The sequence below is a fragment of the Salarias fasciatus genome, chromosome 20 (assembly GCF_902148845.1).
Source record: "Salarias fasciatus chromosome 20, fSalaFa1.1, whole genome shotgun sequence".
In the NCBI taxonomy this organism is placed as follows: domain Eukaryota; kingdom Metazoa; phylum Chordata; class Actinopteri; order Blenniiformes; family Blenniidae; genus Salarias; species Salarias fasciatus.
Genome location: NC_043764.1, coordinates 33285771 through 33312705, shown reverse-complemented (window position 1 = coordinate 33312705; position 26935 = coordinate 33285771). Strand labels below are relative to the sequence as shown.

Below are 26935 nucleotides of genomic sequence, written 5' to 3'. Positions count from 1 at the left end.
ACCTGCTGGAGGACCGCTAACAGAACCACCTGCTGGAGGACCGCTAACAGAACCACCAACCTGCTGGAGGACCGCTAACAGAACCACCTGCTGGAGGACCGCTAACAGAACCACCAACCTGCAGGAGGACCGCTAACAGAACCACCTGCTGGAGGACCGCTAACAGAACCACCAACCTGCAGGAGGACCGCTAACAGAACCACCAACCTGCAGGAGGACCGCTAACAGAACCACCAACCTGCAGGAGGACCGCTAACAGAACCACCTGCTGGAGGACCGCTAACAGAACCACCAACCTGCTGGAGGACCGCTAACAGAACCACCTGCTGGAGGACCGCTAACAGAACCACCAACCTGCTGGAGGACCGCTAACAGAACCACCAACCTGCTGGAGGACCGCTAACAGAACCACCTGCTGGAGGACCGCTAACAGAACCACCAACCTGCAGGAGGACCGCTAACAGAACCACCTGCTGGAGGACCGCTAACAGAACCACCAACCTGCTGGAGGACCGCTAACAGAACCACCTGCTGGAGGACCGCTAACAGAACCACCAACCTGCTGGAGGACCGCTAACAGAACCACCAACCTGCTGGAGGACCGCTAACAGAACCACCTGCTGGAGGACCGCTAACAGAACCACCAACCTGCTGGAGGACCGCTAACAGAACCACCTGCTGGAGGACCGCTAACAGAACCACCAACCTGCTGGAGGACCGCTAACAGAACCACCTGCTGGAGGACCGCTAACAGAACCACCAACCTGCTGGAGGACCGCTAACAGAACCACCTGCTGGAGGACCGCTAACAGAACCACCAACCTGCAGGAGGACCGCTAACAGAACCACCTGCTGGAGGACCGCTAACAGAACCACCAACCTGCAGGAGGACCGCTAACAGAACCACCAACCTGCAGGAGGACCGCTAACAGAACCACCAACCTGCAGGAGGACCGCTAACAGAACCACCTGCTGGAGGACCGCTAACAGAACCACCAACCTGCTGGAGGACCGCTAACAGAACCACCTGCTGGAGGACCGCTAACAGAACCACCAACCTGCAGGAGGACCGCTAACAGAACCACCAACCTGCTGGAGGACCGCTAACAGAACCACCAACCTGCTGGAGGACCGCTAACAGAACCACCTGCTGGAGGACCGCTAACAGAACCACCAACCTGCTGGAGGACCGCTAACAGAACCACCTGCTGGAGGACCGCTAACAGATCCACCTCTGAATAGTCTCACCAGCTCAGCATCACAGTGCTGATGGTGTGTGTCCTCTTCCTCCTGCCGATTGGTTTCTTCCAGTCCACAGTGAGGAGGCGGCTTCAGTGACGACAGGCGAAGGAGGCATCTGTGCTGAACATTCACCAAATATGACTTAGTGAAGCTTTAGTTCCAAAAGCAGTAGTGAAAAGCTGCAGTGTGACTGCATGGTGTGCTGCTACCAGGTGAAACAGGCAGAGGAGGGTGAGCTATCACCGGTAGTATCAGCAATAATGGGACGCAGACCTGGACTTCCAGAACCATATGCAGACCAGAAACTGTATATATGGTGGGAAAAGTATGGTTCTCGTCCACCCTCACCAAGCTGAACAGCTATCCTCACAACCCTCCTGTACGGTTCACGTTGGAGACTGACCAAGACGGCTTTTACCAAGTCCACATCCGACTCCAAGAGCCCAAAACCCGACCCAAAGGTCTGTTGTGAAGGTGCAGAACAGAATCTGTGGTTCCCATCTTATTGGAGCGCTGCAGATCTCCCGTCAAGAAGCGTCCACTGGAAACCCGAGGGAAAGGCGAGGGACAGATGTCCTGGCGAGACACTGACAGCGGGTACAGACAGTCCGCTGCTGGCCAAACGACCACTGAGCATCAATGAACCCGTGTGGGAGAGCTGAGTTGACAGAACCATCAAAAGAGTCAAAAAACCAGCGAGACAATGTTAATTATCCATTTTAATGGTTAAAAAAATACTTCTTTGCTCAAAGAGACAACAATGAGTCCCTGTTTGAAGAAACGAGGGATCAAACAATAATGACCACCAACTGATGACGGGTGGAGCAAGGTGAGATGAGGTACATGTTTCTGAGGTGAGAAAACAAAAAAGGCACAATTTACAATCAATCATGCCCCAAATTCACAATAATAAGGATAATAACAATAATAATAATAATAATAATAATAATAATATCAGTACAGCTAAACAAAGTCTGAAAATCTGTAACCACAAAAAATAGTCCAATTTTACAAGGCAAATCTTGCCCATGAGGCTGCTCCTGGGGGGTCTGTACACTCCGGGGGGTCTGTACACTCCGGGGGGTCTGTACACTCCTGTTCCTCAGACAGCAGCTCTATCTGACCACCAGGCAGGACACGCACAGTTTGGAGGGCCCGATGCAGTCGTCGTGGCAGAAGGCGCCGCAGCCTTGGCACATGATCATGGCCTTGAGGCGGCAGGAGCACTTGAGCGCCACCTCCTCGGCCGTGGTGTCGGCGAAGGCCTGGATGCTCAGGGTGGTCTGGCCGGACGCCAGGCGGGGCCGCAGCTGCAGCACGCCGTCCGCCACGCTGCGAGAGAAGCCGCCGTTGTCCATGACGGAGACGTTGGCGGTGTAGCTGACTCCGCCCCCGCCCGGCTTGGGAAGCTTCCCGTACAGCTGGAAGGGGAGCGAGGAGACGGAGGAGGAGGGGGAGGGCGAGGAGGAGGAGCAGGGGGAGGAGTACGGCGCTTTGCCGTGCTCCTTCTTGGCCATCCTGGCGAGAGTCATCTCCATGTTGAGCAGGCCCTCCATGGCGCCGCCGCTCAGGTAGCCGTCCACGGAGCCGCCCGGCTCCTTCTTGGCGACGGTCAGGACGGCGGAGGACGAGGACGAGGACGAGGACTGGACCTGGCAGGACGGCCGGGCGCCGGCCTCGCTCTTCACTGCGGCAGACGGCTGAGACGGAGGGCCACGCCAGCTCATCTTGATGCTCGGCACCACCTCGGGGGGGCAGGGGTCGGCGTGGGGGGGCGAGGGGCCCGCCGGACCGTTGGCCAGGGTCCGGGGGCCCGAGTGGGGTCGGTCCGGAGTGGCTCCCTGCGGGGGCTGAGGTCCAGGGGACTCCTTGATGACTGCAGACTCCACAGCGGTGGGAAAGCTGGGGTCCGCCTTACTCCTGGAGAACACAGCGCCGGAGGAGGGGGGCAGCGAGGTGATGACCGGGACGGCACTGGGGGGCTGCTGGGGCTGGTACTTGGACCCGGCCGGGGTCTCCACCAGACAGGACACAGACCGGCTCTGAGAGGTGGGGGTCAGCTCAGACGCCTCGGCCTTGGGGCCGGGGGTCCGGGGCGCTGGGGGGGGTAACCGGCTGATCTCCAGCCTGTTGGCAGAGTGAGGGGGCAGAACCTTCTCCAGGGGCAGACTGCCCTGCAGCAGCTGGGTCACCAGGGGGTTGTTGGCCTCCACGCTGGACACCGGCCGCGCAGGGTTCACAGGTCTTTTGGAAGCAGCTGCGGCGGACTTTGAGGGGACCGGACCCTCGTCGTCAGCAGACCTCTGTCTGGAGGCTCGGTCCTCGTCTTCAGGTTCCAGTTTCACCAGAACATGAGCCTCTCTGAGCACCGGAGGGAGCGCTGCGGGGGCAGAGAGGGCGTCTGGGAGGGGGAGGCCTCTGCTCTGGGCCAGACCGTTGGGGAAGCAGGGCTGGATGACGGTCTGGCCCTGGCGAGCGATCACATGGGCCTGGGCCTGGATGACGGGCTGCTGGTTCTGTGGAGGGCTGCAGATCACCACGTTCCTCTGGCTGCCCAGCTGGGGACGCCAGTCCTGCCCAGGCTGCGGCGGCGGCGGCGACTCGTCCTCCTGGACCTCGTTCTCGCAGTCCGAAGCCGTCTCTGTGGAGTCGCTGTGTGCGCCCATCTCGTCGTCCTTCTCCGTCCTGGAGCGGTCCGCGAGCCGCGGAGGAGACGCGTCTGTCTGAGGTTTCTTCACGGCCGAATGAGACGACGCCTCCTGCTGAGAGCCGTGCTGGATGACACTACCCAGACCCCCCTCTTTCCCCTGTTCGAGCTCTTTGGCCTGAGCGTTGGCCAGCGTCTGGATCACGTCCACACCCTGAGCCCCAAACCGGGGTAGGGAGTCGGGGATGGAGGTGGGGGCCAGCGGCGGTTTGTCCGCATTCTGTGGCGGAGCGGCGGACTCCGGCTCCTCGCTCGGCCGCCCGGGCGGCTCTGGCTCGGGAGAGAGCACACTGGAGGAGCTCTCCTCCTCCACCTCCGGCTCCGGCTCCACGGCGGTCTGGTCCTGCTGAGGACTCGGGGTCTCAGGGGGGTCCGAGGAGATGGAAGCTGAGGTAGTGGATGCTGAAAGCTGGGACGGAGGCTCTACATTAGGAAGCTGTAGTTGTGTTCTCGACGAATTAGAGCCAGAAGACGATCCCTGCTCCTCCATCCCACCACCTCCCCTTCCTCCTCCTCCTCCTCCTCCTCCTCCTCCTCCGGGCTCGACAGGTCCTGGATGCTCTCTTGCTCGTCGTCCACTGCTGCTATCCGGTAGCCCAGCAGCAGGCCGCAGCCGGGCGCCGGGCGGCCCTGCCCCCTCGCCAGAGGCTGCAACAGCAGCAGCGGCCTCGCGCTGGGCCCGGGCTTGCTGGGCACGGGCCTTGATGTCCGCCAAGGTGCGCGCCCCGCCTGTTCCCGACCGCCGCGAGCCCTCGCCTGGCGGCACAATGCGGGGGCATATTTGGTAGGTGGGGTGGCCTTTGACCCAGGGCGGTTTGATCCTGGACAGTTGAATCTGTGGCAGACGGGAGAACAGCAGTTAGTTTGGGCAGTCCCCTGGTCTCAGGGGTCTCAGATCTCTCGGACTCGAAGTCTTACCCGGATCGGCGGCACCTTGGGCTCTTCGGTTGTCGGCTGTGGCTTTTCTGAACGGACACTGTCAATTGTGGTACGAAAGGACTGACGGTCGTCAAGCCGCGGCCTCTTTTCGGGGAAGCTGGAGAAGGCCTCCGTCTCCTCGGGCCTCCTCTTCCTCTCCTTGGTCTGGTTGCTAGGCGCCGGCGTGGGGGCGGGGCTGGCCGACGGGCTGCTCTCCCGGCTGCTGGTGGCCGTCCCCCCGGTGACGGAGGTGACCACGGAGGCGGCGTCGTCCAGAGGGTCGGCGGCCACCGCGGCGCTGGACGACGCCGAGGAGGACGAAGAAGAGTCCAGGCCGGCGGCGAAAGCCCCCGGTCTGTCAGAGGGCGAGGAGGGCGAAGAGGCTGGCGAGGAGGCAGAGGACGAGGAAGAGGAGGAGGAGGACGGGGAGGTGGTGGAGGCCAGGACGGGCCCCGCCTCCTCGGGGAGCAGGCGGACGGCGACCTCGGGCTCCTCGTTGGCGCTGACGGAGGCGGGGCTGGGGCTGGGGCTGGGCGTGGGGGTGGCGGCCGGAGTGGGAGCCGGCGCTGCCTCCGGTTCTGGAGCGGGACTGAGCTTTGGGTCCGTGGGGGGATTTTCCGGGGGGAGCTCCACCCCACAGTCCCCCTGAACAACCACCTCTGCCTGGACCACCGTGCTCTCCGCCATGGGCGAGCCCAGCGAGGCCGCCGAGGCGTCCGCGGCGGCGCCGGGCTCGGGGGCCTCCGCGGGCTGCAGGGCCGAGGCGGTCTTGCAGAGTGTCCGGCGGGCCCTGCGGCGCAGGTCTGCCCGAGTGCGCCTCCTCATCCGCCGGCCCACGCTGCGACGTTTCGGGGCCCCGGCAGCCACCACGGCCACGTCGCCGTCCAACACGCTGGCCGCCACCTCAGTGGCGTCGCTCATGGTGAGCTTCAGAGACTCCTCCCGGGTGAGTCCAGACCTGCACACACAGCACAGCTCGGTCAGTCCACATCTCACTGGACCAACGAGGACCCACACACCACAACAAGACCAGGGATGAGGACGGACATCAGACTGGGGGGGCACCATACCGGCTGTGTGCCCACATCCAGGAGTTTTACAGCTAAGCACTGCAGCTGTCGATATGAAGTCACAGGGACAGGGACAGGGAGTGACGGATCCGCCATCGGTCCATTCTGGCCTCCAGAGGCAGACTCAGGCCGGACCCCAGAGTCTGAACAGTAGTCATGCTGTCTGGACGATCATGTGGAGATCTGACTCTGGGGCCAGCCACGCCCACTCTGGGGCCAGCCACGCCCACTCTGGGGCCAGCCACGCCCACTCTGGGGCCAGCGAAAGAACCAGCGGCAGGTGAAGGTTTCAGTGCGCATGGGGACGTCCCTACACTGGAGACATGATGTCCGTCCTCACCGCTCACACAGGACTGTACGGTTGGACCCACTCACTTCTGGCCGTGGTACTCCTCAAAGAACTTCTCCTTCCACGGCTCCACCTTCTTCTCTTTCTCCATTTCCTGTCGGAATCGCACCTGCATCTCATGGGTGAACTCACCTGTCAGGTGAAAACAAACAGGCACTGAGAGGAGCTCTTATCACTCAGCTGCCTGGACCTGCCCCGTAGACCCACCTGGACCTGCCCCGTAGACCCACCTGGACCTGCCCCGTAGACCCACCTGGACCTGCCCCGTAGACCCACCTGGACCTGCCCCGTAGACCCACCTAGACCTGCCCCGTAGACCCACCTAGACCTGCCCCGTAGACCCACCTAGACCTGCCCCGTAGACCCACCTAGACCTGCCCCGTAGACCCACCTGGACCTGCCCCGTAGACCCACCTGGACCTGCCCCGTAGACCCACCTAGACCTGCCCGGTAGACCCACCTAGACCTGCCCCGTAGACCCACCTAGACCTGCCCCGTAGACCCACCTAGACCTGCCCCGTAGACCCACCTAGACCTGCCCGGTAGACCCACCTAGACCTGCCCCGTACACCCACCTAGACCTGCCCCGGTGACCCACCTAGACCTGCCCCGTAGACCCACCTAGACCTGCCCCGTAGACCCACCTAGACCTGCCCCCCGTAGACCCACCTAGACCTTCCCCGGTGACCCACCTAGACCTGCCCCCGTAGACCCACCTAGACCTGCCCCCGTAGACCCACCTAGACCTTCCCCCGTAGATCCACCGAGACCAGCCCTGTAGACCCACCTAGACCTGCCCCCCGTAGACCCACCTAGACCTTCCCCCCCGAAGACCCACCTAGACCTGCCCCCCGTAGACCCACCTAGACCCTAGACCCGCCCCCTGTAGAACCACCTAGACCAGGCCCGTAGACCCACCTAGACCTTCCCCCCGTAGACCCACCTAGACCCTAGACCCGCCCCCTGTAGAACCACCTAGACCAGCCCCGTAGACCCACCTAGACCTTCCCCGTAGACCCACCGAGACCAGCCCCGTAGACCCACCTTGACTTGCCCCGTAGAGCCACCTGGACCTGCCCCGTAGACCCACCTCGACCTTCCCCCGTAGACCCACCTAGATCCGCCCCGTTGACCCACCTAGACCTTCCCCCATAGACCCACCTAGACCTTCCCCCGTAGACCCACCGAGACCAGCCCCGTAGACCCACCTAGACCTGCCCCCCGTAAACCCACCTAGACCCTAGACCCGCACCCTGTAGACCCACCTAGACCTGCCCCCCGTAGACCCACCTAGACCCTAGACCCGCCCCCTTTAGACCCACCTAGACCTTCCCCCCGTAGACCCACCTAGACCTTCCCCCCGTAGACCCACCTAGACCTTCCCCCGTAGACCCACCTAGAACTGCCCCCCCGTAGACCCACCTAGACCAGCCCCGTAGACCCATCGAGACCAGCCCCGTAGACCCACCTAGACCTGCCCCGTAGACCCACCAAGACCTGCCCCCATAGACCCACCTAGACCAGCCCTGCAGACCCACCTAGACCTGCCCGGTAGACCCACCTAGACCTTCCCCCCGTAGACCCACCTAGACCTGCCCCCGTAGACCCACCTAGACCTGCCCCCCATAGACCCACCTAGACCCTAGTCCCGCCCCCTGTAGACCCACCTAGACCGGCCCCCTGCAGACCCACCCAGAACCGCCCCCTGTAGACCCACCCAGACCCGCCCCCCGCAGACCGCCCCGGACCGGACCCTGTCCACTAAGGGGCCCCTCACCCTCAGCCAGCCTCTCTTTCCAGCTCTGTGAAGCGTGGGTGAAGAACTCGTTGTTGAGGGCGGAGCTGCTCAGCCTGGCCATCCCGTCAGGTCCAATCTGAGGAGAGAGCAGGAGGTCAGCCCTGAACAGCTGTGATTCACTCTGCGCTGCCTGATGTCCCAGGATGCAGCGGTGCAGTCCGGCTCACACACCGTCCTGTTTCCAGCGCCTCCTCTGCAGCCCGTCTACAGGCTGGATTCATTTGCATCAGTGTGTGTGTGCAGCAGCAGCCAGCAGACGTTCAGAGGCGTCCTGGCTGCTGTGCTGACCCGGGGGGGCCGAGGTGCCAGACCTCTGAAGAGTTTCTGCTGGGACATGAGTGGATTCACCGTTCGTCCGCTCTGAAAGCTTTCCGGTGCAGTAAAACACATCCGGGGTTGGAGCAGCATGAACACAGCCTGACTGCAGCTCCTCAGCACAGCGGCTCTCCAACCAGACCCACTAAACCTGACCCTCATCTCCCACCATGCAGCTGGGGTCCGAGCAGCCTGGAAACTGCTGGACCTGCACAGGTAACCTCCGTCCCTTCAGTTTGGCTCTTTTCAATGAGCTATTCGATATCCTGAAATCCTCTTCAGACCACTGTTAAACATGTTTCAGAACTGTCGCAGTTTACAGCAGCTGATTAGCCTTTATAACGATATGAAACACTAATTATTCTACCTGCCAGGTTCATATGAAAGCTCTCTGAACAGGGCCACTTCGTTTTCCTGTTAAATGTCAACTGTATCAGTGCTGTTGCTTACCTTTTAACCTGTGTGTGTGTGTGTGTGTGTGTGTGTGTGTGTGTGTGTGTGTGTGTGTGTGTGTGTGTGTACCTGTCTGTCCACCTCTGGCAGCAGCTGCAGCAGCTGTTGTTGAGAGTGTGTGGGAAAAGCTGCGAAGGTGCGCACATTGATGAGAGCTCTGATGTTGGTGTTGACCAGGATCGAACCGGGTGTCTCGAAGTCCACATCCACTCCGCCCCGGCTCCTCTTCATTGGCCCTGCCATCATCAACACGCCGTCAGGACTGCCCCCTGCTGAGACGGTCTACAGTGTCGCAGTTCATCTTCATTTCACTCGTCTTAATGCAGCTGTGTTTCCTTCTTATGTTGACTGACTGGCAGGTCCTAGACCTCACCCCAGACCAGGTCCTAGACCTCACCAAAGACCAGGTCCTAAACCTCACCCCAGACCAGGTCCTAGACCTCACCGAAGACCAGGTCCTAGACCTCACCCCAGACCAGGTCCTAGACCTCACCCCAGACCAGGTCCTAGACCTCACCCCAGACCAGGTTCTAGACCTCACCCCAGACCAGGTCCTAGACCTCACCCCAGACCAGGTCCTAAACCTCACCCCAGACCAGGTCCTAAACCTCACCCCAGACCAGGTCCTAGACCTCAACCACAGACCAGGTCCTACAGCTCATCCCTAATCCCCAGGGTTCTGCAGGGTTCTCCTCCTCTCAGCCTGGTTCTGGGTGTGTGGTGTGATACAGGTCCTCACCTGACGGGACGTGCTCCCCGTTCACCTTCAGAGGAGTGAGAACGACGCGAGGCATCATCACAGCTTTCTTCCTCTGCCTCCCCGACTGCGCACACACACACACACACACACACACACACACACACACACACACACAGTGAGTGGCGGCTCTGGTGTCGTGGTCTCGGGCCCTGCAGGACCGGGTCTGACCTGGCGGGACCGGCTCAGCCGGGTCTGGGCGTGTTGAGGCTGCTGTGTGTCGGACCGGCTCTGCTGGCCCGCCGCCCTGCTGAGGCGGGTCTGAGGCTGGCTGCTGGGGGGCGGAGCCTCCGCCGAGCACGAGGCGCTGGACGAGCTCTCGTCCACCGAGGCTTCACGTCCAACCGGGGGGGGGAGACAGCAAGGCAGTCAGAACACAGACACCAGCACGGCGTCCACCAAGAGATGTGGAGGGGGGGGGTTAGGGTTTAGGGGAGGGTGGAGGTGGCTAGAGGTGGATGGGGGGTGTGTGTGTGTGTGTGTGTGTGTGTGTGTGTACCATCGTTGTCCACACTGGCAGCAGCAGTGGTCTCGCTGGAGTCGCCGCTCTCCTGCTCTCCGGCCTCAGCCGGCCCCCCCTGAGCGGCCGAGCCCCCTGCCGTGGCGCCGCTGCCAGACGCCGAGGGGGCGGAGCTTCCAGACCCTTCCAGAGCTGCCTCCGACTCGGGCTGGGCCTTCGTCCACTGTGGGGCGTTTTTCTGGGGAGGCAGGGTGGAGACAGAGTGGACATCAGGGCCCTGCGTCCCACGGTCTGGGCCGGAGCCCCGCCGTCTGGGCCGGAGCCCCGCCGTCTGGGCCGGAGCCCCGCCGTCTGGGCCCACGGAGCCCCGCCGTCTGGGCCCACGGAGCCCCGCCGTCGGGGCCCACGGAGCCCCGCCGTCGGGGCCCACGGAGCCCCGCCGTCGGGGCCCACGGAGCCCCGCCGTCTGGGCCCACGGAGCCCCGCCGTCTGGGCCCACGGAGCCCCGCCGTCTGGGCCCACGGAGCCCCGCCGTCTGGGCCCACGGAGCCCCGCCGTCTGGGCCCACGGAGCCCCGCCGTCTGGGCCGGAGCCCCGACGTCTGGGCCCACGGAGCCCCGCCGTCTGGGCCGGAGCCCCGCCTCCTACCTTGAGAGTGAAGAGGCTCATCCGTCCAGGCAGCTTGAAGAAGATGCTGTTCTTCACTCGGTCCCCTCTCACCTGGGAGTGCAGCATGGTGACCAGGCAGGCCAGAGGGGCGGTGCCACTGCAGAGGGAGGGGGGGGGGGGGGGGGGGGGGGGGGGGGGTCAGTACCACACCGACCCACAGGGCAAGAGGCTCGACCCGGAGCAGGTCCACCTACCTCCTTTAAGAAGCCGCCGCACGCCCACAAGTCCATGTGAAAGAAAGACAGAAGGTCCATTAAAGTCCAGTGCAGACAGGCGTCCTCAGCTCACCGCGGGGGGTCAGGGTCAGGGTTCTGGCTCGGTATGTTGCACTCATACCGACGCCGGTCCCGACACCGCACTAAAACGCCAGTATCGGTTGGTACTAACAAATAAAGCGCCGACGCCATTTACCTGGCTGTACAGCAGCAGCCAATGAACACCTGAGGAGAACAGAACGGGAGGGAACACTGCCCCCGTGTGGTGGCCCGGGTGCAGCATGGGACAGAAGAAAAAAATGCTCTTCTATGTGGGGTTTTTTCCCTAAACGCGTGGTATCGGTATGGTATCGGCATCGGCCGATAATACTACGCAGCCGGGCATCGGCATCGCGGACCAAAGAATGGTGTCGGAGCAACACTACACAAAACCGACAGGGGAATTTAACCATCAACCTAAAAAATGAACATTGGCCTTTATGTAAGCTTCTCTAAAATGTTGAGGTCCATTCCAGGAGGTGAGAGGCTCCAAGTGTCCCGTCTGGTCATCAGAAACCCGTCGTCAGGCCCTGAGAGCTGGACCACCGGGACGGTCCCTGAACGCACCAGCATCCACACTCATCTTTACCACTTTGTATTCAATACAAAAAAAACTGAGAAAGAAAAACCAAGCAGAAGTGCAAAAAGCGAATAAAACATTAAGAAAAGACCTAAAAACACATTCAATATTCAATACACAGTTAAAATGGCTAAAAAACACCAGCAGGTCTTAATTCTCATTCCAGAGCCGAGTTCTGCTGAATCCTGGTCCAGACTGACTCCACCTCTTCACTGTGGTGGACGGACAGTGGATATAGACAGTCTACACTCCCCGGATGGAATCCCAGGTTTTCATGATGAAAAAAAATAACAGCAAGACAAATAACTTCACAACTTGTTCAACCTTTAATGTGACCTATGACCTTTATAACACAGTTGAAAATAAGACAGCAGAAATCTTTCAGGAAGGTGAAGTAAAAATAAAAACCGAGATAAAGTGGTTGCTCAGCCTTTTGTACCTGGGGATGTGGCAGAGTTCAGAATTAACCAATCACACTCAAACTCGGGTTAAACTGGAGTCAGCATTAAAGATCCTCTGATCAGCAACCAATAAAGCTCAGCTGTTCCAGCAGGCTGTTCCTGACATCCTGCACCAGCCGTGGTCCGCACAGAGCTCCCAGCATCAGAGGGTCTCATTACTCACAGATATCAGTCAGCTGAAGGCTACAGAAGAATTTCCAAGGCATTGAACATGGAGCGCAGTGAAGACCGTTACCAACGTGGCACAACAGAGACTTGACCAAGAACTGGACGGACGTCCAAAACTCATGATTAGACGAGACGAGAACTTGTCCGATAGGCTGTCGAGAGGCCGACAGCAGCACTAGCCACATTTCCATGGCCCTGTATAATCGAATTGTGGGTGAAACATATTGTAAATGTGTCATTTAAACCCTGAGGATCCGCTTCACTCGGAGCCGATTGTACGAGGTGGTCTACACCGATCCATAACCCGCTCCGTGTCTCATATGAACAGATCCTGACAGCCGAGCGGATTAAACAGGGATTACTGGTTCCACCATCCGTTCTTTGGTACGCAGTGACGTGATGACGCGACAGGAAACAGGAAAGTCAAAAACAAATAGAACAGGACGGTGGCTGAAAAACACTTTTTGATAAAAACCCTGAGAGAACAAACACTGGAGAGGAGAGATGGAAGCAAATCACACAACAGTGAGTTGTTGAAAGAGCTCCTTAGCAGACTGCGAGCGACCGCCCGGCCGGTGTTATAGAAAACTGGTTATGGTTAAAACTTATGGTTAATTGGTTCCCATGTTAATGAATGACGGCGGAGTTCTGTGTAAACACATGCTGGAAACAGCAGATGTTAAAATCAGACTCACAGAAGACTCTAAACTGATAAATTTCCTGTAACTGTAGAAAAATGACGTTCACTAGAACCACTACAACTTTCAGTCAGTTTTCAACATCAGCTGGTCACAAGTTAACACGGACACCAGTTAATTCAAAACACCTGAAGGTGGAGCAGGGCCCCGGTGCTTTACACCGAGGCGTGCCGCTGGGCGGGGCGGACTCCGGCCAGGGGAGCAGCGTCATGGAGATGTTGAGACATTATTTGAGCAGATAAAAACTCTCTGCTGGGTCTGAGGACTGCTGCTGCAGCGAGGAAGACCCGCAAGTTCCTGAGAGACTGTCCTCATGTCACAGGACGCTGTATAATCGCTTCACCCAGGACCCTGGAGAACCAGGATTCATCGTGGATCACTTTGTATGCCGTCCATGCACACACACGCCTTCAACACGATTGTTTACAATCGGGTTGAAAAAACACTCATGGAACCCGGACTGGTGAAGGAGAGTCCTGGCTGGGTCCCACATGACACAACAACCTCCCGTCTTCTTCAGATGTCAGAGTGGCAAGACGGGAAAACATCCAAGCCCGGCTTCATCTGAAGTCTCCCAAACACACGAGGGAAAATGTGTTCTGGTCTGATGGAACCAAGGCTGCACTTTTTGGACATAATTCCAAAAGGTCCATCTGGCAGAAACAACAGCATAGCTACAGTGAAGCACGGTGGTGGCAGCATCATGCTCAGGGGCTGGAGCTGGGGCCTCAGTCAGGGTGGATGGAATTATGAACACTTCAGAATACCAGTCAGTGTTGGCACAAAACCTCCGGCCTTCTGAAGAGGAACTTCATCTCTCAGCACAACGACCCAAAGCTCACATCAAACCAAGAACGTCTTCACCGGAATCAGATGGAGGCTCTGGACCGGCCCGCCAGAGTCCACACCTCAACCCATCCGACACCTGAGGCTGATCAGCAGGGGGCTGTGCTCAGGAGACCCTCGCAGTCTGGCACATCTGGAGCCACATCAGGATGCTCCACAGTGACAGGCTGCTGCCGAACAGGCTGCATCACAGCAGACTGCTGCAGCACAGGGCTTCAGGGTCTGCATGTTTCTGCAGCCAGGTGTTCTCAGTTCATTTCTTCCATAGTTTTCCCTTTTAAAGGTTTCAGTTTTTTCCCAATTGCATTGTACGGGTCATAGGTCACATTAAAGGTGGAAAAAGTTGTGAAATTATTTGTCTCGCTGTTATTTTTTTACTTCACTAAAACCTGGCATTTCAACAGGGGAGAGTAGACTCTCTATGTTACAGGCCAGAGACAGGCCAGAGACAGGCCAGAGACAGGACAGAGACAGGCCAGAGACAGGCCAGAGACAGGACAGAGACAGGACAGAGACAGGACAGAGACAGGACAGAGACAGGACAGAGACAGGACAGAGACAGGACAGAGATAGGACAGAGACCTGTCCTGTCCCTGTCCTGGTCCCTGTCCTGGTCCCTGTCCTGGTCCCTGTCCTGGTCCCTGTCCTGGTCCCTGTCCTGGTCCCTGTCCTGGTCCCTGTCCTGGTCCAGAGACTAGAATATATTACTGGGATTAAAGGTTCAGCATTCAAGTGGTTCCATCATATTTAGCAGACAGGTTCCACTTGGTTCATGTTAACGATGACTCTTCAGCTCGGATCAAAGTTAAAGGAATACTCCACCCAAAAAACGATTTGGCCTCATTTTCTACTCAACCTCATGCTGAGAAACACTCTGGAGCACTTTTTTGACGTTTCAAATGCAGTTGGAGATGTTTGGGGATTTTCGTAGTCAACAAACAGGGACCGACAGAGCCCGACAGAAAAAAATGGTCCATAAAGTCCACAAAACGTTCCCATTTTCATTCTCTGGATCTTCTGGCCTTCATTTCTTTCCTGAACTGGGAAGAAGTCCTCCGATGTGAAGCGGACGAGCAGGATGAAGGAAAATGGGAACGTTTTGTGGACTTTATGGACCGTTTTTTCTGTCGGGCTCTGTCGGTCCCTGTTTGTTGACCACGAAAATCCCCAAACATCTCAAACTGCATTTGAAACGTCAAAAAAGTGCTCCAGAGTGTTTCTCAGCATGAGGGTGAGTAGAAAATGAGGCCAAATCGTTTTTTGGGTGGAGTATTCCTTTAAACATGGAGTTCCACAGGGTTCTGTTCTGGGATCTATACTCTTCACATTCTATGTGCTTCCTGTAGGAACATCACCAGGAAACACTCCATTAAAGGTATAATGGACGATGTTTTAGCCCAGTGGTTCTCAAACTGTGGGGCGCGCCCCCCAGTGTGATGCCCGGGGGGGGGGCGCGTGTGACTGTGGGGAACATGCTTTTTTTCCCGCCGGACTAAAATAAAGTGTAATTGCACATCCACTCCAGTAGGTGGCAGTGGCGCTCTCACTGTCAGAGTCTCTGGGGTGTAGGTTTTTATTGCAACCAGCTGCGATGTGAAGCAGGAAACAAACCCTGAGACAACATGAAGACATTTTTAACAGGGATGAAAAGAAAGACAGAGAGAGACGAAGACAGTGAGTCAAAAGAGAACTCTGAGTGTAGAGAGGCAGGACCCACTCTCAGAGCAGAGGGCTGTGGTTCTGCTTCCTTTAGCAGCATCTGACCTCTGTGAAGCCAAACCTCGTTTTGAGAAGCTGTGCTCTGCAGAACCTGCTCATGTAGCCATTAGTCCTGGCTTCCTCATTTTGATAAAAAAGGAAAAAAATTCAGCACAAATTGTTTTATCGGTTTTTGCTTTGTAGGTTAAAGTGTTTTATATATTGTGTCCTGAGTTAATGTTGCTGAAGTGAATCTGAAGTTGTTATTTATTGATTTTGTTTAGTTTTATTTTCCAGCAGCAAACGGTGCAATAAGTCTGTCAAAATGTTCACAGTTTAAACCAGGATATTATTACTTTTTGAATTTCAGGCAAATTGATGCACTTAAAATCTTTTACAGACTAATAAACAATGTTAATAAAGTCACTCTTGGAAGTTGAACTATATCTCTTTCTTTTGTTTTCTTTAATGTTAACAAGGATGTTATGCAGAGGTGTACCTAGAACAATTTTATAGACAATGCTATTATTTATAGTTGCGGGGGGGGGGGGGGGGGGGGGGGGGGGCAATTGTTTTCTTCTTGCTAGGGTTCTTGATAGTGAACTATTGGTCCTCCGACACGTCCATCACGCTGGAGGAATGCTTGCGTCACGCCGTCAGCGCTCGTAGGATGGTCTGGCGCATGCGTGTTTTCAAAAAGCGAGTAATGGACGTTTAGCTTCGACTTTTTCAAGAAAATCGTCAGATGATACACAGATTCAATTCAATCCAGCTTTATCTATAAAGTTACAACATAGTCATTTCTAAACACTTACAAAGAAAACCCAACAGATCCACTTATCTAAGAAGCCAGATGACACTGATCAAACTCAGAACTTGTCTCCTCTCTCTCCCTCCCCCGCAGACCAGCAAGTCAGAACACCAAAACCCTGGAAGAAGAGGGTGTCTCTTGTGGTAAAGGTTCATACTGTCTTCAATTCACTTAGGAGCTAAAAGGGTCTTTTAAAAGACAGGTCGTGGTGAGGGTAAGAGGGTGTCTCGCTGGTGGACAACAGCCATGACTGAGGGATCGCACACTGGGCATCAAAACAGCTGATCCATTGATTAACTGAGGAAACCCGGAGCCAGAGGGTGCAGGAGGTTCTTTAACCCCGGGCTCCTGCCATGTGGAACCAACCGGCTGCCAGTTCTGCTCCTTTCTCTCCTTTCTTTCTGGCAATGTTCCATCACTACACGTCACTACCTACTGTCTCTCTAGTCTCTGGACTCTCTTCATCCACCTGAGAGGAGCACTGCTGCCACCTCTGAGCCTGGTTCTGCAGGGTTCTGCTCCTCTGAGCCTGGTTCTGCAGGGTTCTGCTCCTCTGAGCCTGGTTCTGCAGGGTTCTGCTCCTCTGAGCCTGGTTCTGCAGGGTTCTCCTCCTCTGAGCCTGGTTCTGCAGGGTTCTGCTCCTCTGAGCCTGGTTCTGCAGGGTTCTCCTCCTCTGAGCCTGGTTCTGCAGGGTTCTCCTCCTCTGAGCCTGGTTCTGCAGGGTTCTCCTCCTCTGAGCCTGGTTCTGCAGGGTTCTCCTCCTCTGAGCCTGGTTCTGCAGGGTTCTCCTCCTCTGAGCCTGGTTCTGCAGGGTTGTTCCTGTTAAAGGTGCTGTAGGCAGGATTCCACATCTCCGCCATCTTGCTTAGGGTTACCTAAGCAAGATGGCGATTTGACCCATCTAAGATGGCGATTTGAAACCCAGCACAGCCAATTGTGTCCTTTTTTCTCTGACATCATGCCCTTACGTAAGTTAAGCCCCTCCCACAGGAATGTGCAATGAACGCCCCTTGACCAATCACGGTTAGAGCCTCAGGGGCTCTTCTGATTGGTCAAAGATACCTGGAGCTGTCGAGATGCCTTTTCAGCTCAGAACAGAGACAGATGGAAACGCTGCGCCCTCGCGGTAGAGCAGTTATGCTGCACTCCTAAAGGATTATCAATGGATACTCTAACATTTAATCCAAAGAAAACAGAAAAATTAGCACTGACTAGCAAAATCCTGCCTACAGCAGCTTTAAAGCAGAACTATGCAACTTTGTTCCCTCAATAAATGTGTTTCAGAATCCCTGTGGGGTAAACAGAGACTTGTCACGGTGATTCTCCGGTCCCTCCACTCCCCCCGGGGTCTGGGTCCTGAAAACAGCGCTTGCAGTTTCAGAGGAGCGACCCGACTACATCTGAGAGAACAAACCTGCTTTACGGCGCTCATACGGGAGGACAAGGATAAAAGCTGTTGGAGTGCGACATCTGTCGTGTTGCAATAGACGATCTTTGCATGATGTGTTGATTGGTTCTAATTTCCGTTTGGTAACTGAAAAATAAAGAGGAGTGGCACCTCCTCTGTAGAAGTGAGCGCGAGTGAGTTCGCTGCACTGAGCTGAAGTGTGTTTGTTTTTTTGTTGTGTTTGATTGTGCGAGGCGGGCGTGTCTACGACAGAGGGAGAACCGGAGGAAGTTCCCGGGCAGCGCGAGGAACTGCCGCTGCAGAAGATTTAACAAAAGCACGTAAAACAAACATGAAACCCTCGCTAGCGCTAGCAACGCCACCCTGAGGGGCTCACGGATGGCAGAACCAAAAAGACAGAAAAAAACTTTGTCTAACGAGCGGAAAAAAAGAAAACAGGAGTGGGACGCTCTCTGCACACGGGGGCGGGGGCGGGGGGGGGATTGAATTGAATTTGATTAGTAACCTCTCCATAACCGTCATGCCAAATTTCATGCTTGTATCATAGTTTGCACGATTTGCCACAAATAATGCTTGTCTGCTCTATTTTTATTGCACCTTCAGAGGTTGAAATGCTGCCATGCGCGACCCACACCCCTCCTCCCCTGCTCTCTACGGGGGAACGCCTCCTCCTTACGCAGAAAGTAGCATGTAGCAGCTTAGCATCATAGGCTATGACTGCACGATTTTGACAAAAAAACCTAACTGCGATTTTTCTGACCAATAATGCGACTGCGATTCGATTTGCGATTTTCACATTTTATTCTTTCAATGCAGAAAACAGCTAAAATTATGGTCGAAATAAATTCTTGTTACTTATACATGGTCTTGCTCAAGTTGACACATAAAATAACCGAATGTAAACTAAACTGGCAAAGCCTCAGGCAGCGGCAGCAAGACGCCACCATGTGTCTGCAACACGTTTGAAAAAAAAAAAAAAGTGTGTTGTTTTAATGAAATAAAATAATCAAAACCCAATGCTGTCAAAATTGTAATTCAATACTGGTCTTGCTTGCATGTTTCACAGAACATTACTTAGACAACAGTTTTCAACGTGAAATAAATGGAAATTAAAAACCAGAACCGCAAATAGGCACCACTGTGAAACCAACTTCAACTCGCGGAGGAAAAAGAAAAAAAAAAAAGAACTCGCCAGCCTCTGAAGATAAAGGGTAAAAGAAATTTAATCCTAATTTCTGTAATATTCTTAGATCAGAATCAGTTTAGTAATCCTACTCTGGGTTATATTCCCTCACATTGTTGAGCTTGCGCTTCATGTTTTCATGGAGAGAGATGAGCGAATCACATGCTGGATGAAGGCTGAGCTGTGGGGCGATCGGGGGAGAGAGAGAATAACCTACGACGTGTCGACGTTTCTGTAATGTGTAGCGGTGAGTCTTCAGGTGTTCGTACAAATTAGACGTGTTTCCTCTGGATCTGGCTGCTGCACGGCGACACCATCTACATCTGGCTCCACGTCGTTTTTTTCAAACTCAAAGTCCAAACAGCTGAACTAGAGTGCTTTTTTAATACCAGCTGCTCCGCTCCCTCTTCTGTTGTCATCTCAGTCATTTTCACACCGTGATCGAGTCGCACTGAAAACTTGTTGCTCCTCACGACACCGCAGAGCACACTGCAGGGTTTGTTGTTAGCAACCTGACGCTAGTTAGCTGCAGCGGTGCAGTGCATACATACTTGCTTCCTGTTGTAATTTCTGATTGGCCGGTGGCCCGGAACGAGAGACTTGAACGTTTTCATTGGCGGATAGGTCTGTCACTCAAATGCCTTGAAAAACCTCAGCCCTGTGCGGTCGGTTACTGCAGGAGTTAAAACCTCAATTTCGATGAGGTGTAGGTTAATCGTGCAGCCCTAATCATAGCGCTAACACATAGCTACCAACGTGTCCTTTTGAACAACACAAAACACAGCGAATATGAGTAAAATCCTGCACTTGCGCCAAATCCTGTCCCTGAGCCGTCCCTGGTCTCGGTGGATCAGGAGGACGGGGAGGTTTGTGTGGAGCTGCAGGACTGCAGCAGACTCGGAGCTCACAGCTGATCTGTGTGGCTGCAGCCTGCAGTAGTGGTGGGCGGATCGATCCAAATATCGATAGTATCGATACCAAAGTTAGTATTGGTATCGATCGATACCAGCACGTTGAGATCGATATTTTTTTCTGCTCTGACAGAGTCAGCGCAGCCTCTCTGTCGGACCTCAGCTCACTTCAGCGCTCAGACGCTGGTTAACGCGCTCTGCGCCGCTCCCCCCTAACTCTGCTCTTCACTGCCATGTCAGAGCAGAGAGAGAGACAGAGAGAGAGAGAGAGAGAGAGACAAAGAGAGAGAGAGACAGAGAGAAAGAGAGAGAGAGAGAGAGACAGAGAGAGAGAGACAGAGAGAGAGAGACAGAGAGAGAGAGAGAGACAGAGAGAGAGAGACAGAGAGAGAGAGAGAGAGAGAGAGGGTGGAGGATAAAGAAGCGCTGTGTGGACTTATTTCACAGCTTCAGACAGAGACACTGCATCCTGTGTGCAGGAAGCTGATTGGCTGCTGCAGTAACTCCACCAATCTGCACAAACTTTTTAAAGCAGCGTAAACGGAGCAGAGCCGACACAGACAGAGGTCTCTGCCTGAGGTTTCCAACAGAAGCCTCCAGAACATCCAGGGAGTGTTTTAGAGAAGCCAAGTTAAGATTTTGGTATTTCCAGCATAATTTGATGTTGCTTTTCAATTGGTGGTCAAAGATGTCATTTTAGCAGTGATTAAACTATTTTCATATATTTAGTCAATTGAAATAAATCCTGATTGTGTTAATGGAACTAAAAAAATATAATATATATCAAAGGTGGTGGTGAATGACAGCCAGCTGTTTACAGTATATTTACACTGATGACTGGAGCTGTTTCATGTGGTTCAGCATGTGACTCTGAAGATGCTGTGTCTTGACACAGCTTGTGTGTTTTTAAAGTTTTGTTTATCGTGTTGTTGCTGTGCATTTTCAGGTATTTGCTGATACTGTTACATTTTTTTAATTATATTTTCAGTATTGACATTTTCTGTGTGTGAAAAAGGCAAAAGGAATTATTTTTATTGAAATGTTGACATTGTTGTAGTAATCTTGTGTTTTTTGATAAAAACTGTTCTTTTCTTTGGTTAAAATCTTGGTCCCGTGTTTTATTTTCCAGGTGAGGTGATTACAGATCGCTCCTCTCTCTCTCAGCTCGCTCAGGCTCACTGTGCAGCTCTCCTCCTCCTGCTGCTGATCAGACACACAGACTGCTTCATTAATGGCAAATTTAAGATGAGGAACAGGAGCAGGACTGTTAGGAGCTACTTCAGAGCGTCAGACAGTGAAACTGCTTCCTGTGATCGATGTAAAATAAAAATAAAAACTTAATTTTTTTTTTTTTTAACAACCTAGTAAAAAAAGTATTGGTATCGGCAATACTGGCCCAGTATTTACTTGGTATTGGATATAAACCAAAATTCGGAGTATCGCACACCTCTAGCCTGCAGGCTAAACCCCCCCCCCCCCCTCTCACTGTCCAAACTTTCTCATACAAGTCTTGTTTAAAGATTAAAACATACATTTTCGCCAAATGGCAGCACGTTGCAGCTATGATTAAGAAAAACTGTCTCAAGTCTGCAGGTGAAAAGGTGTTGATAGCAGCAGCAGAGCCTGGCATGGGGGGAGCAGGGTGGGGGGGGGGAGGGGGGATGAAGAGTGCGTAGGAGCATGAGAGCTACGCTACAAATGTAGAGAGATTGATTGACACGTTAGAAAACCAATAGATAAGGAGGCTGCCTCCTTATTGATTGGCTAAAGTAATGTTGGTTTTACAACCTCCAGAGTTGATTAATGTTTATTTTCTTTTTTTTGATCACGATAAAAACAAGGCTGCTACAGCTTAGTAACGCCATTTTTTAGCTTTAATTCATTTTTGCTACTAATAAAGATCTCTAACTGAAAAGTTTCTTTTTTTACAAACAAGCAACAGTTGTGCAACCAGACAGTTCTGAGCAGCATTTACACAGCGACAATATGATGAGCAGAAATACACCCAGTCCCTGTGCTCTGTGTGTGTGTGTGTGTGTTTCTGACCGCATTTCCTTCAGTCCCTTGGTCTGGATGACGTGGAGGATTTGTTTGGGGGTCATGGGGGCGTCAGAGAAGTTCTCCAGAACCTGGAAGACAGCGTTGAAAGCAGAGAGAGGACAGTCAGCCTTCAGGACACTCACAGCAGCAACAGTCAGACACACTCCTGCACACGAGGATGCAACGCATCAAGAAACTCACAGTTGGGATCAGTTTTCAGTCACGGATGGGATCGTTTCCTGACCCTGACCCAACCACAGACACCTCTGATTCAAACTACACCAAGCAGGAGAGGCTGTGTTTAGTATGTGTGCGTCAGTCTGCATCAGGAAGAAACTGAAGATTTCATGTTCACATTTCTACTGTAAACAGGATGTGTATTATTGTACCAGTCATAAGCTACCTCAAAATATGACATCTAGCCTTTATATTTGAAGGAGCAGAATGAAGAGGAAGGTGAAGTGTTAGTGCAGTATTTGGCATCGGGGTCTTGTATCATATTCCATTTGGTCCCGTAGCTCCAGGTTCACTCTTCAGGATTAAAAGCTGGCGGTTGGAAGCATTTTGGTTTTTGCGATGACAAAAATGGAAAAGTCATTGACAAAAGTCTTCTTTCCTATTGAATCATTTGCTAATTTGACATAAATTAAAAGCTTCATTTTTTGGAGATACATTTGTTTGATTACTTTGATTTATGGATCAATCTTTTAGAAATTACTTTCAAAATGTTCAAATCTAATTTTCCTTCAAAGCAAAAATGCAAACTGTCTTAACACCACATTTAAGAAGTGATGTGAAAGTTTTATCTTCACACATTTTTTAAGTTGTCCATTGTTCTCCACTGTTCTCCCTCACTGCCGGAGGGTCGCCCCCTGCTGGAGAGACGCAGGTAGTGCTGTTCAGAAGCTGGCTCCACCCCAAGCGCCGTCCTCCGCTCATAAAACATGAAAACAATATGGAAGTACAAAAAAAGATGGAACTTTGGGGGAACTCCAGTAGGGGGGATGATGCTGGTTTCAAAAAGAGCCCCCGTCTCATTGGAACCCATTCAAAAACTCCAATTTTCAGAGTGCAAATAAACAAAGCTCCCGGTTTCAGAACAGGTTCCGGTCTCTGTCTCTAGGTTCGACCACCCTGCTGCCTCACCAGACTCTGGTTTTCACATCAATCATCTGGTGATCTTGTATCACCAGTTAAAGTTTTGCATAAATCGCCCTATCACAGCGCCCCCTCTGCTCATGTGATGTGGTCACATGACAGGCTGGACCAATCACATTACATCCGGTTTCAAATGTTCAGTATGGAGACGTCCTGCTGGACTCGCTGGAGTCTTCAGAGCGGGCTATGGGACGCTGTGGGGGGCGTCAGGAGAGCTCCATCACTGTATTTACCATCTATGCTCCACCTCTGCTGCTCCGGGAGGAGCTGTGGGCTCTGAGCCTCACATCTACAAACCACAGCGTTCAGCGGCTGGACATCACCGTTTACTACAGCCGTCAGAGGGAGAGGAGGAGGAGGACCAGGACCAGGACCAGAACCAGGACCAGTGCTTCTACCAGCGACATGATGATGGAGTCAGAGCCTTTTCAAAAAGTTCTTTTCAGAGGCTATGAGCAACGTCGTCATGTAAACAGACACCCAAAACACAACGCAAGTTTAGCATTTTCAGTCGAAGTAGTTGCCATGGAAACAAGGCCACAGAGTCATGGAGGTTTGTTGAGATTCAGCTAATCAGTTAAAGCAGTAAAATCTAATTCCCTGATCGGAAGGAATCCCAAGCTGTTCTTCTCACCACGATGGATTTAACTTTATGAAGTGTTAGGGTTAGGGTGGGATATGAACTGGACAGAAAAAGTTTCCAAAATGACGGAAACGAGCAGAGAGCATGTCTAACAGTGACTATGTTTACATGCAATCAATATTCGGGTTAAGGTCAATATTCCGGTTTCTGAATCATTTGGAATAACCCGTTTGCATGCTTAAACAGACAGAGTTACTCCTGTTTACATGATCAGGGATCTCCCCATTCAAACCGTGGAGCACAGACGACGCCATGACTGCATTTGCACCTCATGCCACCAGGTGTGCTGTTTGCATGTTCAACCTTAGTTTACACAGACACCACAGAAGAAGAAGGGCGCTGCAGGCTCTCTCTGCATGTTAGAAAAAGAGTAAGCCAGCAAGACGTGGTAATATGTTTAATGATGCGATGCACCGTTTTTTTCAGTAAAAGAGAAGAACTGAACGATCGTTTTGGCACATTTTATGTACTTAGTAGCAGCTAAACTGTGTCACAAGTTGTTCCTGGACTCAAATGACCGAGATTCCTTGCGGGTAGAACATGCGCAGAGCAGTATTTCATATCCGTTTCGACCGGGATATTCCGATGCGCGTTTATATGACCAGAAATTCAGGTTAGAAAAGGAGTAACCCAGGGGTAATATTCAGGTTTTTAAAAACCGGAATATGAGCATATTCAGGTTTTTGCACGTGTTTACATGGCTGTGCTCAACCGGGTTATTGCGAATATTCTGGTTAAGAAAGGGTTATTGACTGCATGTAAACGCACCCACTGAGAAACCGGATCGTGGACGGCCCACATCTTCGTCTGGAACCGAAGATCAGCTGATTTGGAGCGATGGGACCACGGCTGCTGTTCGGTGTTACACTGCTGTTTTCTTGGAAAATGACAGTCCATACATGCCAACATGTACTACATGCGCCGTTTGTAAAATCCCAAATTCACCTCTCTTCCCGAGCCACGACTGCATGATATTCTCCTTCTCTTTTTGGATTTCCCTCCAAACACCAAGGTCATGAGGGCGAGCGCTGCATTTGTGCTTTGCTAGTTTCCTGTGATTGTCGGCATGGATATACATCTATATTTATATACAAGAGACTGTAGGTGCTCTGCTGATGCTTCGGTTGCCATGGAGAGCTTGTACGCCTGACGTACATCACCGGCTTCCATCAGCTGGTAGCTTGGTGGTTCAGTCTACACAGAGCAGGCTGACATCAAACATTTTGGGATGTATGTGGTGCAGTGTGGCGAGCTGTGAACTCATCCCGCAGTGTGTGGCGACCACTGAACACACTCAGCACAGCGCTGCAAGGGAAAAAGTGAGGTTCTGCAGAAAACTTCAGGTGGCATGTTAACATGCAGTCCCAATGTCACCTGACGCGCTTTTCTAATCCTCTGTCAGATTTCAGGCTGCACACCAAGAATGAAACAGTGACACGGTCCTGTAGGGCTGTCAATACAGTCGTCACAACGGCACCACACACCGTCTCCCTCAGCCTGCTTCCTCTGGAAACCAGCAGTGTTCAGACACAAAGCGGTTTGTTGGTTTCAGTCATTTGTGCAAATTCTTGTCATCCAGTTTGATGTGATGTCGAAGTGAGATCTGCAGCTGACTGGACACAGGCGGGACATGGACACCCAACCGACAACCCTCCAGGAGGTCCCTGTGGTTCAAGGAAACACTTCAAAATGACAGTCCTGTCCTCAAATCCAACCAAAGCCGGACTACTGTTTTTCATTCTTTGATCGTGCCTGTGTGTGTGTGTGTTTGTGTGTGTCATCATTTCAGGGGTCAGTTTGTTGTTGATTGTTGTTGATTGTTGTGAGTCTGCATAAGGCTCCATGTGAAGCCAACATGAATGGAGAAGGCTGCAGAGGAGGAACAGTGATCAGAGACCTGCAGGGTGACACGGTCACGTGTTCGATCTCAGCTCAAACGGTATTAGGTGTTGATTAATGTGGCCACCTCCCTCACCTGTGTTTTTATTCACAGAACATGGCCCACTCCCCCTCTCCCGGTGTAAAAACTGCCCTTCAGCCGCTGTGTGTCAGACTGCTCGGTTGTCAGCATGTTAAAGGCAGCCGTCCTGAGCCCCTCCAGTGTGTGTTTAAACATGGATGTTGTATTAAAAACATGCATCTCGAGCTGCTTTAAAACGACCCGATGCCCTAATGTACACCCGGAGTGTGTGCTTCTTTACCCCTGACCTCCCCTGGTGCTGGTAGAAGCGACACTAGCAGGGTTTGGAGCGGTGCCGTGGCAGCAGTGTAGTATTGTGTTGCTCTGTTTAGCCCCAGCCATTAGCTTTGCTAACGTTAGCATGTCTCCAGCTAACAGTGATCATTACTACGTTCACTTCTGGCCCAGTTTCTTCAGAAATACTCAGAGTTCCCACGTCCCCCCGGAGGTCTGGGGCGTTGCGGCCGCTCCTGTTCGGGGTGGTGGGGTTTATTTAGGGGGTTTCTCTCGGGGGGTTGGTGGGACTGAGCTAAGCTAACTCTAGCAAACAAAGAGCCGGAGCAGGAGGGGGTGTTAGCTGCTAGCATGCTAGCAGAGTTAGCATGCTGCCGTTCCTCTCGTTTAAAAGCAGAAAGCAGAAAAATAAGGAAAATGTGCAAATATTATGTTTTCGACATGAAGAGGTGTGTGTATGTGTGTGTGTGTGCGTGTGTGCTTCTTGCTGTGTTGAGCTGAGAGGCTGCGGTCGTGAGGACAATCTATCCAAACAACACACCTGGATCCCGGCTCGAGTCAAAGCACTAAGCCCCGAGCAGGGGGAAGGAGAACGGCGAGGGCTTACCATGCGAGCCGCCTCAGCCCAGGTCCGCTCCTTCTTCCTCTTCTGTTTGTCCTTCATTTCCTCTGCTGGGCTGTTCGCCTGCTGGGCGCTGGAGGCTGCTTCGCTACGGAGCGGGGCGACAAGGCTAACGACGAGATCTGGACTACCGGGACCAGCACCGGGACCGGGACCAGGGCCGACTGAGCTCAGGGCAACGCAGAGAGGCTGAGACTGAGTCCGACTAGCTGAGCACACACATCGCCTCTGGAGCACCGGAGCTGAGCGTGTGTGTGTGTGAGTGTGTGTAGCTGCTAGCGCTAATTCTAATGCTGCTGCTGCTGCTGCAGGACGAGCCTCTCTGGAATGCAACAACCAGGTCAAAGGTCAAACTCTCTGCAGGAATGCAACAAAACACGGCCAGCCCTCCACCTGCAAACAGCACATCCCATAGGCTGCTGCTGCAACTCACACTGCACAGTGAGCGGCGTGCACGATGCGCACGGTGAGCGGTGTGCACAATATCCACCTGAAGGGATGCTTTACTGCAGTGCATCCAAC

General features: G+C 53.5%; 1 protein-coding gene across 2 annotated transcripts; it reads right to left on the bottom strand.

Annotated features, from left to right (window-relative positions):
* Nucleotides 1-1942: 1942 nt before the first annotated feature.
* On the bottom strand, nt 1943-26739 carry asxl1 (ASXL transcriptional regulator 1). Of its 2 annotated transcripts, XM_030118611.1 has the most exons (11): nt 26399-26739; nt 21802-21885; nt 10718-10837; nt 10109-10307; nt 9781-9941; nt 9592-9676; nt 8922-9088; nt 8064-8160; nt 6313-6418; nt 4868-5825; nt 1943-4784 (listed from the first exon to the last, which is right to left on the bottom strand). In XM_030118611.1, the coding sequence occupies exons 1-11, from the start codon at nt 26453-26455 to the stop codon at nt 2358-2360; spliced, it is 4461 nt and encodes a 1486-aa protein (XP_029974471.1). In that variant the 5' UTR covers nt 26456-26739; the 3' UTR covers nt 1943-2357. The 2 variants fall into 2 exon arrangements, with proteins under 2 accessions (XP_029974471.1, XP_029974472.1); XM_030118612.1 differs by lacking the exons at nt 21802-21885; nt 26399-26739 and adding an exon at nt 10933-14221 and having other exon boundaries at nt 10718-10835.
* Between the last annotated feature and the right edge of the window lie 196 nt (nt 26740-26935).

Bases quoted from the DNA above. Each gene is read 5' to 3' on its own strand.
- asxl1 (XM_030118611.1), bottom strand. From the start codon at position 26,455: ATGAAGGACAAACAGAAGAGGAAGAAGGAGCGGACCTGGGCTGAGGCG. The intron at 8,161-8,921 runs GTACACACACAC...CTCTCTCCTCAG, and splicing joins TGCCAGAGGTGGACAGACAG to ATTGGACCTGACGGGATGGC. The intron at 4,785-4,867 runs GTAAGACTTCGA...CGTCTGCCACAG, and splicing joins CCAAGGTGCCGCCGATCCGG to ATTCAACTGTCCAGGATCAA.